At 31.9% G+C, this 15,156-nt stretch overlaps 1 protein-coding gene across 1 annotated transcript in view; it reads right to left on the bottom strand.

The window, feature by feature from the left end:
• Positions 1–15,156, bottom strand: part of cdc42bpb (CDC42 binding protein kinase beta (DMPK-like)) — a 97,316-nt gene that overhangs the window by 517 nt on the left and 81,643 nt on the right. Inside the window, exons 31-37 of the mRNA XM_073852909.1 lie at positions 12,610–12,707; positions 12,450–12,534; positions 10,627–10,747; positions 10,420–10,537; positions 6,243–6,434; positions 3,127–3,235; positions 2,921–2,991 (exon numbers count right to left, since the gene is read on the bottom strand). Of these exons, the coding sequence (XP_073709010.1) occupies positions 2,921–2,991; positions 3,127–3,235; positions 6,243–6,434; positions 10,420–10,537; positions 10,627–10,747; positions 12,450–12,534; positions 12,610–12,707 (794 nt within the window). The remainder of the gene's footprint in view (positions 1–2,920; positions 2,992–3,126; positions 3,236–6,242; positions 6,435–10,419; positions 10,538–10,626; positions 10,748–12,449; positions 12,535–12,609; positions 12,708–15,156) is intronic.

Below are 15,156 nucleotides of genomic sequence, written 5' to 3'. Positions count from 1 at the left end.
TTAATTAATTTTTGGGTTTAGTTTAAACTGTAATAAAAGTAAAGGTAAATACTAAAGTTGAATATTGGGGGGGGGGGGGATAAAATATAAAAATGAGAAAAGCAAATAAAATGACTAAATCTTGAATTAAAATTAAGTATAAAAATGGCTAAAACTAAAATATTTTGTTTTACTTTTATATACTGGAAAAATAAATTCATATCCATTTTTTCTTACAAAAAACAAAACAACAAAATGAGAAAAACACATACATTTAATAAATCTTAAACTAAAATTAGGTTTAAGTATTAAGATTACTAAACCTAAAATAAAAATACTGAAAAGCTCATTCAAAATATTAATAATGCAATATTATATAAACAAAAAAAGACAGCTAAAGAGAAAAATAAAATAAAACAAGCAACAAATTGCCAGCTAAAATTTAAATGAAAACTACAAATATAAAAGTAAAAGCTAATTCAAAATATTAATAAATACTATAATAGTATATCAAATAGTATAGTATATAAAAATTACATTTAAATATTTACTATCTGAAATAAAATGAATACTAAAAGAACTAAAAAAATAGCTCTTTTAAAATATTAATAACTACTGTATTATATAAATAAATTGAAGCTAAACAGAGAAAAACAATAAGCACATAAAATTACCATTTAAATTTCAAATGAAAGTGAAAATGTAAAAAATAAAAGCAAATTCAAAATAGTATTACATTTAAAAAAGGTTAAAAATAATAATAGAAATATATAATATAAAAATAAAAATTCATTAAAGCTAAACAGAAAAAAACAAGCACAAAATTACCAGCTAAAATTCAAATGAAAATAAAAATGTAAAAATAAAAGCAAATTCAAAATATTAATTAATATTTTAAAAAGTATATAAATAATATAAATAAATATATAATATAAAAATTCATTAAAGCTAAACAGAAAAAAACAAGCACAAAATTACCAGCTAAAATTCAAATGAAAATAAAAATGTAAAAATAAAAGCAAATTCAAAATATTAATTAATATTTTAAAAAGTATATAAATAATATAAATAAATATATAATATAAAAATTCATTAAAGCTAAACAGAAAAAAACAAGCACAAAATTACCAGCTAAAATCCAAATAAAAACTAAAAATGTAAATATTAATAAATACTATAATAGTATTTATTAGTATTTTATATTTATATATATATATATATATATATATATATATATATATATATATAAAAATACTAAAATAAAAATTAATTTATATTAGAATTGTAAGATTATTAAAAATGAAATAAAAAAGGGTTAAATTTAAATATTGGGGGGAATTGAGTTCAAGTATAAAATTTACTAAAACTAAAATTAAAAAAAGGTTACATTTAAATATTGGAGAAATAAATTAAATTTGATCTCACAAAAACAGAGAAAAACACAAACTAAAATGAAGTTTAAGTATTAAGATGACTAAAACTAAAAAAAGTTATGCTTACTGAGAGGAAAAATATTTTACAGTATCTTACACTGAAATTAAAAGGAATACTGTAAATACAGAAAGAAAAGCTAATTCAAAATATTAATGAATAATATCATTTATAAAAAAAAAAAACGGTAACACTTTACAATAAGGTTCCTTAGTTAACATTAGTTAATCACATTAGTTAACATGAACTAATAATGAACTGCACTTATACAGCATTTATTAATCTTCGTTAATGTTAATTTCAGCATTTACTAATACGTTTTTAAAATCTTGTTAACATTAGTTAATGCAGCATGATCTAACATGAACAAACAATGAACAACTGTATTTTCGTTAACTAACGTTTATGAAGATTAGTAAATACAGTAACAAATGTATTGCTCATGGTTAGTTCATGTTAGTACATTAACTAATGTTTAACTAATGAACCTTATTGTAAAGTGTTACCAAAAAAACAAGGCTAAACAGAAAAAACCCATTAAACTTATCTTCTAAAATTCAAATGAAAACTAAAAATATAAAAAATAAAAGCTAATTCAAAATATTAATAATTACTATAATAGTACTAAAAGTAATAATAATTAAAGTTAAACTGGAGAAAAATAAATAAAAGTAATAAATACTACTATGTAATCTTATACTATAAAAAATATTAAATATTGGGGGAAATAAATTTAAGTTAAAAAAAGTATAAAGATGATAAACTAAAATGTCAAAAAAGTTACATTTAAATATTGGAAATATTGGAGAAATAAATGAATTCCTATCTTACAAAAACAAATGAGAAAAGCACATAAGATTACAAAGTCTTAAACTAAAATGAAGTTTAAGGATTTAAACGACTACAACTGAAAAAAAAAAATAATTTAAATATTGGGGAAAAAAGAGATTTATCTCACACTGAAATTAAAATGAATGCTAAAAAAAAAATACAGAAAGAAAAGCTAATTCAAAATATTAATAAATACTAAAATATTTTACCAACAAAAAAATAAAAACAAGCACATAAAATATCCAGCTAAAATTCAAATGGAAACTAAAAAAAAGGCTAATTCAAAATATTAATAAATAATATAATAGTATATAAACAATACTAAAATAAAAATGAATTAAAGTTAAATCGAAAAAAAAAAAAACACATACAAGTACTAAATCTTATACTAAAATTATATGATATAACTGCATAAATACTACGTAATACAGAAAATTTTATACAACTAAAACAACAGTGGTTTACAGCTCTAGCAGGTTTTACTGTGAGAACTGGGGCAGTTATTACAGACCACAAAATCAGGACACAAGAAAACTCACTGAGCGGCCCAAAGCACCTCAAAGCTCCTCTAAGCATCTATCATGCATCTCAAGAAGCTTTCAAAATGTGGGGCGAATGAAATAAACCCATTTTTGATATCCCAAGGGAGGTCATTAAGGTAGATGATAGATGTTCTTACCTCTCTCTCAAAGTCTTGATCTTGATCAGAAATACTGCGAGATGACCCTGCTCCTCCAAAATCTCCTCCTCCTTTAAAGAAGGTATACATTTTAGGCAATTAGATGGATGGCAATGTTAGGTCTGTGTGTGTGTGTGTGTGTGTGTGTGTGTGTGTGTGTGTGTGTGTGTGTGTGTGTGTGTGTGTGTTTAAGGAATGGCACCCACCTGAGGCAGTGCGGGTGATGTGGGTCTTACTCCTCTGTTGGCGTGAGATGCTGGACAGAGGTCGTGGCTTGTCTTTAGACAGGTCGTCCTGAGAAGAGGGCATCACACTCTGCAGTAGAGGTACAAAAAGTCAGACACACATATAGAGTATGCCACTGTCATGCACTTGTGTTCACTCTTTTAAAAAATACGACTATTGTTAGTGTAAACATTTGGTTTCATGCACAAAGTATCATTAGAATTGTTTTGTATTTAAGAAATCTTTTGGATTATTTATATATATATTTATATCTACCCTCAGTCAACAGCATTTTTTTTAGCATTACCTGGAACAGAGGTGTCACAATATACTGTTATATTTAACTGTATAGATGCTATTTAAAATTAAAATGCTGCTATGTTAGAACTACATAGAAGTTGTCTCAGCTAACTGCCACTCTAACACATATGCAATAAAAAAAAAGAAGAAAAAAAAAACAATAAAGACAATAATGCAGTGGTATTGTTAAAATATTAGAACCATTATTAATTAAAATAAAGCTGGAAAAAAACTATATTGCATAAAAAGACTGGAATAAAATGTTTGAGTTGAAGTACTAAAATGACTATATAAAACTGAAATAAACCTAAATAGATATTAAAAAATAAAGGTAAAAATAAATTACATGATAAAGGACATAAAATTACTAAAACCTAAATTAAAATATTGATATGTTAGAACTAAATATTATTTTAAATAATAGAGTTGGCTGCAACTCCAACACGCACACACAAAAACAATAAAAAAGACACAGATGCAGTGTTACTGTTAACAAAAAAATATTAAAATCATCTATTAACTGAAAGAAGCTGAAATAAAATAAAATGTTAAAAAATGAAATAAAATTGAGTTGAACTAAAATTATGATATAAAGCTGAAATAAATATAAATTAAAACTAAATGGAGATATAAAAAAAACAAAGAGTAAAAGCACAAAATTACTAAAATATAACTAAAATTAAAATTAAAGTATAAAAATAAACACTGACTATAATAGTGATATTTAAAATACTAATGTAAGAACTAAATAGTATCGTAAATAATGTAGCTACTCACTCCAACACATGCAAAAAAAAAAAAAAAAGTAAAAATATTAAAAACGATGTGGTGGTTAACCAAAGATATTAAAATGATGTATCAATTGAAATTGAAAAAAAAAACTGAAACAAAATGTTTGAGTTGAAGTATTGAAATAACTATATAAAATGTAATAAAAATTAAATAAATATAAATTAAAACTAATATAAAAAAAACTGAATAAATAGTAATAGCACACAAAATTACTGAAACTTAAACCAAAATTAGAATGAAAATTAGAAGTATAAAAATAATTACTGACACATATGAAAAAAAAAAAAAAAACGGTGTTGTTGTTAACCTAAAATATTAAAATCATGTATTTATTGAAATGAAAGTAAACTAAAATAAAAATATTAGGTTTAAAAAAATAACTGAAATAAAATGTTTAAGTTGAAATACTAAAATTATTATAAATAAAATTATGAAATAAAACTAAAATAAATATACCTTAAAATAAATATATTAAAAATATAGATGAATAAATGGTAATGGCACACAAAATCACTAAAACCTCATATAAAATTTAAATTAAAACTATAAAAATAAACACTGACACACATGCAAAAAATTTAATTGAAATTAAAGCTGAAATAAATATAAAAAAAACTGAGATGAAATATTTGAGATGAATTACTAAAATTACCATATAAAACTGAAATATATATAAATTAAAACTAAATATATTACAAATATTAATATTAAAAAAATAAACTAAATAATTAAAACCTAAACTAAAATTAAAGTTAACTTTTTTTACTTAAATAAAATGTTCACGTTGAAGTATATATAATTACTATTTAAAACTGAAATAAATATAAATAAAATAAAACTAAATATACTCGAAATATTAATATAAAACAAATAAATGGACAAAATCGTTAAAACCTAAACTAAAATGAAAATTAAAAGTATAAAAATAAACATTGACACACAAAAGAAAGAGACAATGATGCAGTATTTTTACTACCAAAAAATTAAAATAATACATTATAAAAAAATATTACTGAAACAAAAGTTGAACTACTTAAAATGTAAAAGTAAATATTAATTAATATTAAATAAAAATAATAATAAATGATCATAGCACATAAAATGACTAAAACCTAAACTAAAATGAAAATGAAATAAACTTTAAAAATATGAAAGCACATTAACAATACTGGAATCATACTGGAATCTGTGTGTGATTCATCAGCCACAAAGAAAAGAGAAAAGAAAACAAACAAAATGTAGAAATTTCAACAGATATCATAATATAGTTAATTTAAACTTATGCAAAAAAACAACAACAACAACAACAACAACAACATGTAGTGAAAATCTGATATTGTGACAGCCCTAATCCAGAAGCTATTTCACACTGAGCAATAGTATCACACTTGTGTCTCATGCTGAAGTATGAAGTTTACATTTAGTAGCAATCTTTACAACAGCACGTGTATTTTAATGTTTATTATCATGCCCCACTTTCAACTGCTAGCTGACTTCAACAGTTTAACATTAGCATGTTGATAAGTACAACACAAACAAGCATAACATTCAAATCACACACAAACACTGGTAAAACTGATGATTTTACTTTTGTTTGTTAGTTTTTTTTTTTACCTTACACTTTGCGTTTTTTTTATTTGACTGCATAATTTCAAAATGGATAGTTCACCCAAAAATTACAAGTTTCTTTCTATTTTGAAGAATGCTGGCAACCAAACAGTTGCTGGTCCCCATTGACTTCCATAATATTTGGAAATCAAGGCTACTGCTAAAAAACTATTTTCATTTTTGTGTGAACTCTCCTAAAAACCGCTTATTTAAAAAGTCTGTACCCGAAAAACAAACCCAAAGTCACTACACTCAAGCATGAACAAAGAGTTGAGCAGGACAGGGATGGTATAACACAGGGAGGAAAGGAAGTCGAGGGCCCGGAGGGTGTGGTGGGGGAGGGATGGGGAACGGGGAGGAAGAGGAAGCGGGGTGGGGAGGGGTGTTGCTAGCCTACCCTTCCCAGGGAGGATGTGGAAGGAGAGGAGGAGGAAGAGGAGAACTGAAGTAGGCTCTGCTGGGAAGAAGGCTCTTTCTGCAGATAGAGCCCGGCAGAGACGGGACTCATGTGATAGACGTGCTCAAAGTTGGTCGGAGGGGAGATCAGGGCATGGTGGCGAGAGGATGAGGGGGAGGGAGTCTCGCTCTGCTGCTGCCACCGCAACCAGAGGACAGAGCGAATCCACGACCAGAGCGAAAACACAAGGAGCGACGTGAACAGGAAAAAGAGACAGAGAAAAGGGTGTGAGGGTGGAAGAGTGGAGCTGGCTGGCTTTGAAGAAAAAGAAAAAGAAGAAACATGCAGAGAAGAGAAGGGAAAGACTTTGGCGCTGTGCAGTCAAATGAAAGAAAAGGATGTTAGGATGAGTATTAGAGCCCTTGGAATCAATGTCCAAACAGCACTTCTAGAAACCCATCTATATTTACTCACCCCTGCGACACAAGATGTTCATGCCTTTCTTTTTTCGGTCTAAAAAAATTGAGGTTTTTGAGGAAAACATTACAGGCTTTATCTCCATATAGTGGACTTCAACGGGGATCAACGGGTTGAAGGTCCAAAATTGCAGTTTCAATGGGCTCGACACAATCCCAACTATTTAGTGATAGTTGTTTATGAGTCCTTTGTTTGTTCTGAACAGTTAAACTCCCTGCTGTTCTTTAGAAAAAACCCTAAGGTCCCACAAATTCTTTGGTTTTCCAACATTTGTGTATTTGAACCCTTTCCAACAATGACTGAATGATTTCGAGATCCAACTTTTCACACCGAGGACAACTGAGGGACTCATATGCAACTATTACAGAAGGTTCAAACGCTCACTGATGCTCCAGAAAGAAACACAATGCATTAAGAGTCTCATCTAGTGAAACAATTGGTCATTTTCTAAAAAAAAAAAATAAAAAATAAAAAATAATAATAATAATAATACAAATGTATGTACTTTAACTACTGATGCAGCAAAGAACGTGCAGAGAAAATGAGATGAGTTTTTCGACCTACCCTACATTTCTGAACCCAAGTACACAGACAAAGCACTAACCGTGCTTGACCTTTCCAATGTGATTACACAATGTGTAAAGTCGAGCTAGTGCATACTTTTTTTTTTTTTTTAAATGACCAATCGTTTCACTAAATAAGACCGTAAATCCTCGTCCGGGATCGTATAGAGGCCTTTGAAGCTGCATTGAAATTGCAATTTGGACCTTCAACACATTAGCCACCATTGAAGTTCACTATATAGAGAAAAATCCTGGAATGCTTTTATTTTTTTGGCTGAAGACAGACAGACATGAACATCTTGGATGACATGGGGGCGAGTAAATAATTCGGAAATTTTAATTCAGGAATAAACTATTCCTTTAATATTATTTCTTAAAACAGCCTCAAGTTCTCAGATTCTGCTCATTTAGCATCTTTTGCACAAAGCTGGAGAATTAAATTGGATTTGGATGAAGGACTAAATCTAAATCGATCTAGTTTACCTAGTTTTTCTATTAAGGAAGATTCTTAAAAACACTTATGGTGCATTAACTGCATTAATCAATCTTCCTGGAAATTGTAAGCGGAGATAATTTTGAATTAAGCTCTTTGAGGTGCATTACTTGGCCTTCATTAATAATGTAAAAATGATATGACTACAAAATAATGTTCATCTTAGACAGATAGATGCAGTTGAGGTCAAAAGTTTACATAGCTCTTTCAGAATCTGACTAAAATAAGAGGGATCATACAACATGCATGTTATTGTTTATTTAGTACTGACCTGATTAAGATATGTCACATAAAAGATGTTTACATATAGTCCATAAGAAAAAATAGTTGTTAAATTTATAAAAATGACCCTGTTACCTGAATGATCCACAATGTACTTTTTTGTTTAGTGATAGTTGTTCATGAGTCCCTTGTTTGAACAGTTTTACTGCCTGCTGTTCTTCAGAAAAACCCTTCAGGTCCCACAAATTCTTTGGTTTTCCAGCATTTCTCTCCATTTCAACCCTTTCCAACAATGACTATGATTTTGAGATACATCTTTCAAACTGAGGACAACTGATGGATTCATATGCAACAATTACTGAAGGTTCAAACACTCACTGATGCTCCAGAAGGAAACACAATGCATTAAGAGGTGGGGGATGAAAACTTTTTGAATTTGAAGATCAGGGTAAATTTAACTTATCTGTCTTCTGGGAAACAAGCAACTATCTTCTGTAGCCTCTGAAGGGCAGTACTAAATGAAAAAAAATATGATATTTAGGCAAAATAAGAAAAACGCACATCTCTATTCTGTTCAAAAGTTTTCACCCTCCGGCTTTTAAAGGGATGGTTCGGAGTAGAATTGACTTCATTGCTATGCCGAAGTTTTTTTTTTACCTTAGTCAAACATTTATGGAGATATTAGAGTTTTTCGAATTGCTTGTTACAGGAGTGAATGGTACATGTGATGTATCTCGTAAATTCCACCACTAAACGTGCAAGTAATCTTACCAAACTTATACAGTAGTGTAAATAGGTTATGTACTCACAAAACGCTGCATCAGAACATTTGTAAGTCCACCATGAGTGTTTTAAAAACACGTTTTAGCCGATCCCTACTAGTCTCAAAAACTACAAATGGCAACACGTCGACGTCACTTCCCTGGTTTGAAAAAAGCACGTAAAAGTCCTCCTACAAGTTGACATGCACACAGATGTAGTAGGAGGACTTTTACGTGCTTTTTTCAAACCAGGGAAGTGACGTCGACTTGTAGTTTCTGAGACTAGTAGTTCTCGGGTAAAACGTGTTTTTAAAACACTCATGGTGGACTTACAAATGTTCCGATGCAGCGTTTTGTGAGTACATAACCCATTTACACTACTGTACAAGTTTGGTAAGATTACTTGCACGTTTAGTGGTGCAATTTATGAGATACATGTACCATTCACTCCTGTAACAAGCAATTCGAAAAACTCTAATATCTCCATAAATGTTCGACTAAGGTAAAAAAAACTTCGGATGGGGTATTTACATGGGCTTCGGAGTGCATAGCAATGAAGTCAATTCTACTCCGAACCATCCCTTTAATGCATCGTTTTTCCTTCTGAAGCATCAGTGAGCGTCTGAACCTTCTGTAGTAGTTGCACATGAGTCCCTCAGTTGTCCTTAGTGTGAAAAGGTGGCTCTCAAAATCATACAGTCATAGTTGGACAGGGTTCAAATACACAAAAATGTTGGAAAATAAAGAAATTGTGGGACCTGAAAGACTTTTCTAAAGAACAGCAGGCAGTTTAATTGTTCAGGACAAATAAGAGACTCATCAACAACTATCACTAAACACAGCTGTGGATCAATCAAGTAACAACACAGTATTAAGAATCAAAGGGATACAAACTTTTGAACAGGTTCATTTTTATATGTAAACATCTTTTATGTGAAATCTTATTCAGGTCAGTACTAAATAAAAAAATAACAGGCATATTGTATCACCCCTCTTATTTTGGTCAAATAATCAATTAATTTTGCAGATTCTGGAAGGGGGATGTAAACTTTTGACCTCAACTGTAGATAAATCCTCCAGACTCCTTTGTTCAGAATCAGAAATCAGACTATAATGGCTGTGCTGTACGTTTTGTATTGTCTATTCATTAGTGGTGTTATGGCACTGTTGAATAGTAGCAAAGTAAAATGATGTTCTGTTCCATGGTATGAATAAAAATGAAGATGGTCTGAATAAAAAGTGGTTCAGGAATCCCTGTTGTAATTAGAACAGTGTTTCTCAAATTTGCTCCTGGGGATCCCCTAGCACTGCACATTTTAAGTCTTTTAGCAAATACACCTTCAAGTAACTGGCTTATTAGTAGAGGCTTCATGACCTGAACTGAAAGTGTGAGATTAGCGAGACGATGTGAGAGTGTGGAGGGAACTCAGGCAGCAGAGTTCAGAAACACCACCTTATAGAAACCTGGGCTTAGGGGCACACTGGTGACACTAGTATTGGCAGGATGGGGATTTAAAAAAAAATCTTCAGCTGATGGGTCGCCCATCAAGATTTTAAAATGGCAGGCAGCTGTATGTTACCAAGCAAGGGCCCTTAGCTTAGCACCAAGTGTGTTTATGTATTATTCAAAATAGCTGATCTCTCCAGCTTTAAAACATTACCAGAGGCAGATCCATGAGGACCTGCATGCCATCGCCTGGCCCCATATGAGCAACATGGTTGAAGTTAGTGGGGTTGGAGATCAGCTTGGATCTCATTTCAGGATCCCTCAGCATCTCCCTATTGAACAAAACAGAAACAAGCCACATGGATTAGAAGCGGTGCAGGAGTGCGGCAGTGTGAGAGATTAATTCCTGAAGGCTCCTGACCTTCTCTGCTGCAGCCGCTCCTCCTCTGGAACTTTAAAAAGGAACTTCCTCTTGCTGCGTGTCCTCACCATCAGCTTCTTGCTGTTGTCTGAGGTCTCGGGGATGGCCAGATCACAGCCATCTGTAAAACAAGAGTGTGAATGAGGTTGAGAAAGACGGTTGTGGCTCAAACTACAGCTTTTTGAGCTCAGAGCCGCTGTGTCTGAATGTAATGTGGAACTTGTTGGCTGTGGGCCTAGAGGAGGTGTGACAAATGAGGTCATTCCAGTTTACCAAACAAAAGCATCTTTATCAAGAGGGCAATCTGCCAAAGTGGGCAGGAAGTGAATTGTAAATGGGCCACAAAGGGTGGAGCCGTACATTTCATTACCTGGGCTGATCTAATGGAGAGACCTTGTGGTGTTTTGTATGTGAACAAATCAGTGCTTTTGAATGAATCAGTGCTTTTGAACAAATCGTGTAAATGAACAAATCCATTTATATACTGATTCATTCAGTGTTTTTGAACAAATCTTGTAAGTGAACAACTAGTCATTCATTTCTATGTACTGATTCATATTTAGTGTTTTATAAAAAAAATTCAAATGAAAAAATAATTTTATGTACTGATTCATTCTGTGTTTTTGAACAAAACTTGAAAGTGAACTAGTCATTCATTTTTTATCTTGTAAATGAACAATTAGTCATTCATTTCTATGTACTAATTCATATTTAGTGTTTTTAAACAATTTTTTTAAATGAACAAATAATTTTATGTAGCCTACTGATTCATTCCGTGTTTTTGAACAAAACTTGAAAGTGAACTAGTCATTCATTTCTATCTTGTAAATGAACATTTATTTGTATCTACTAACTCGCAATGTTTTTAAACAGTTCTTATAAACGAACAAATCACTCTCACTCATTGATTCATTTAGTGTTTTCTAAGAAATCCCATAAACTAACAAATAATTATTGTTTACTTCTATGCACTGAGTCGTATAGATTGCTTCTGAACAAATCTTGTAAATGAACAAATTCTTATTCACCACTATGCACTGATTCAGTGTTGCTGAATTAATCTTATTCATTTCTATCGACTGACTCGCACTGAGTTTTCAAACAAATCTTTGAAATGAACTAATCATTTTCAAATCACTTCTATGCACCGATTAATTCAGTGTTTTTGAATAAATCTGTTAAATTATTAGTCCTCATTCATACGGACTCATATTTAGTTTCAAAACAAATCTTGCAAATCTACACACTGTTTTAGAAAAAAATCTTGCAAGTAATAAGACTCTTTCACTGAAGGCAGGAAAACAATCGTGTGCTTTCACAGACGAGAGATATCAAAATATGACTTAACAAAGAGTAAGGAGCATTTAACTTACTAAAGGTACTCAACAAATAAGACCACTTGCACAGCTTTGTGTCTAAAAAAAAAAAAGAACAGTACCGAACAAGACGTCTAATTAAAGAAATCTTAGTTCAAAGTTAACTGTCATCATCTACTGACATAATGACGCAATGGACAGTAAGGGCCACTGAATAAATCGAATAAAAAAAATTCAAGTGACTGAGAAGAATCAAAATCTCCACCATTACTGAGCTCCAAGCATGCGTGGGTTCGCTAGTACATATATACACATGCTTGCGTCAGTGTCTCTGTAGGCGGGAGTGATTGACATCACTTTGTGGAGGACAGATTTCTTCACAGGTGGACTATTGTAACCAGAGACTCTGGCTACAGTGTGAAGAAATAAACTCGCCCTCAGCAGTGAAGTAGACTCTAGGTTCAGTGTGTTGGAGATGTGTGTGTTGACATGGTGAAGTGATCAGACCTGAGGTGTTGTTGCTGAAGTAGATGAGGCGGGGCTGCTCAGAGCCAAAATGGTTCAGACTGCCTTCCACGTTCAGGGGCCGAATCTACAGACACAGTTTGAAGTCAGATCAGCTTCAAATCATTAATACAAATTGTTGAAATTAGGATTCTTCACTCACTCCTCTTAATGAGATGGTCTGGACCCATTCTGTAGTGTGGACGTCAAACACGTCTACTCCATAATCACTGTACACAGTCAGGTAGTTCGAGTTTGAGCCTGAAAATAAAAATAAAATAAAATAAAATGAATATGGGTTTAAGATCTCACACTCATTATCAAAAGAATGCACTAGGCAAATCGTTCAAGATGCCGTTCTGAATGGACAGTCTAAAGTGCCTTGAAACTGGGTCGGAGACTGGATAATTTCTCACCGTTCTGACTGAAACATCTGGGGCCCGATTCCCAAAATAGTGCTAAGAATAAAATACTCCTAAAGTACCATTTTCTTATGGTCTAAGAAAATGGTACTGTCATTAATTACTCAGCCTCATGTCATTCCAAACCTGTAAGACTTTTTTTCGTCTTCGGAACATGAAAAATGAGATCTGAGAGCTTTCTGACCCTGCATAGACAGCAACACAACTGACACGTTCAAGGCCCAGAAAGGTAGTAAGTACATTGTTAAAATAGTCTATGTTGAGATCAGTGGTTCAACTGTAATTTTCTGAAGCTACGAGAATACTTTGTGTGCAGAGAAAATAAAAATAACGAATTTATTCAACAATTTGCATGCCACTTTCTCAAGTACTACATCCGCTTCTGCGTCAGCAGCACACGGATGCGTCGTGGTAATCTTGTGAATATATGTCGAAGACTGGCACAGAAAAGGAAAAACTGTTGAATAAAGTCATTATTCTTTGCGCACAAAAAGTATTCTCGTAGCTTCAGAAAATGATGGTTGAAACACCGTCACATGGACAATTTTATCAATGTCTTTGCTACTATTCTGGGCCTTTTCTGGATCGAAATGTGTCAGTTACGTTGCAGTCTATGCAAAGTCAGAAAGCTCTCTCAAAATTCTTAATTTGTGCTCCAACAATGAACAATGAAGTTTTTACAGGTTTGGATTGACATGAGGGTTAGTAATTCTTGACAGAATTTTCAATTTTGGGTGAACTAATCGTTTAAAGGACAAGTTCACTTTAAGAATGAAACTTTCCTGATAATTTTTTCATTCCCATGGCATCCAAGATGTCCATGTCTTTCAGTCTTCAGTCGCAAAGATATTAAGGTTTTTGAGGGAAAGATTCCAGGATTTTAGTGGACTTCAATGGTGGCCAACAGTTTGAAGATCCAAACTGCAGTCTCAATGCAGCTTTAAAGGGCTCTACACAATCCCAGCCGAGGGATAAATGTTTTATCTAGTAAAACGATCTACCATTCTCTTAAAAAAAATCTAAGTTTAACCACAAATGCTTATCTTGTGCTAGCTCTGCAAATGTGCATGCATCCGTAATCACATTGGAAAAGTCATGCACGGTTAGTTCTTTAATCTGTGTACTTCAATTTAAAAAGGTAGGGTAGGGCTCATTTTCTCTTCCAACTTCAAAATTGTCCAAAATCGTTGTTTTACCTTTTTTTGTAAAGGCCTTTGTAAACACTGGGAAGGTACTTCCGCCTATGTCAGGTGTACACGCCTGAGGTCGAGCTAGTGCAAGACAATCATTTATGGTTAAAAAGTTTATAAATTTGTTTTGGTTTTTAGAAAATGATCGATTGTTCCACTAGATAAGACCCTAATTCCTTGACTGGGAACCTGTAGAGCCCTATGAAGCTGCATTGAAACTGCAATTTGGACCTTTAAACTGTTGGCCACCATTGAAGTCCACTATATGGAGAAAATCCCTAAAAAGCTTAATTTCTTTTCTATTGAAGAAATACAGCAATTAACATCTCGAATGACTAAATTATCAGGGAAATTTCATTCTGGAAGCAAACTAACCCTTTAAAAATAATTGTATTATTTTAATAAACACCGTTCCTAAGAAAATACTTAATTTAAAAAAAAAAAGTTGAAAATAATTTTTTAAAGTTAAGATTGTTTTACATTTTCAAGATGTTTAAAGGACTGATTGGATTGTTTTATATATTAACCTTTTAAGCATTACATCATTACACAATAATAGCTGCATTCTACAATACTGTCCTTATCTGCTCCCTTGACCTTTCTGCTAAATGTCTGTTTACTGCCACCCATTTTTTCCACTCACATCCCTAATGGAGTTGGCCACAGCGTTCCCATGGCTGCCTCTCACTTTCCGGTTTAATATCAAGCCTCTTAAAATGAACTTTCTTCCTTGCACCGATCTCCTTAATGAGAACAGCCAGCGTTTGCTTACTCAGGTGTAGGTTTCTCTTCTTTTCCTCCATGTCAAATTACAAATCAAGTAAATTCACTTACGAGAGCTAAACTTACATCAAATTTCCTGCATCTTTACCTCTCTCATCTTCTGTCACTAAAAATAAACCTTTAAAATAGCTAATAAATAGAATAAATATTAAATGTAATCTATTAATATTGAATTTTCATAGTGTACATTATAATGCTGCGATGCTTAAATTCACTTGTAACACTTTTTGTTTTTAGTAAGTTATTTTTTTATTATTTACGATTTATTGGCTTATCGGTATTGACCCGAATGATTGGATTGCTACCTGTCAACTT

The sequence above is a fragment of the Garra rufa genome, chromosome 13 (genome assembly GCF_049309525.1).
Source record: "Garra rufa chromosome 13, GarRuf1.0, whole genome shotgun sequence".
NCBI classification, from domain to species: Eukaryota; Metazoa; Chordata; class Actinopteri; order Cypriniformes; family Cyprinidae; genus Garra; species Garra rufa.
The sequence above is the reverse complement of the archived record's forward strand: the minus strand, read 5'-3'. Positions and strand labels throughout refer to the sequence as shown.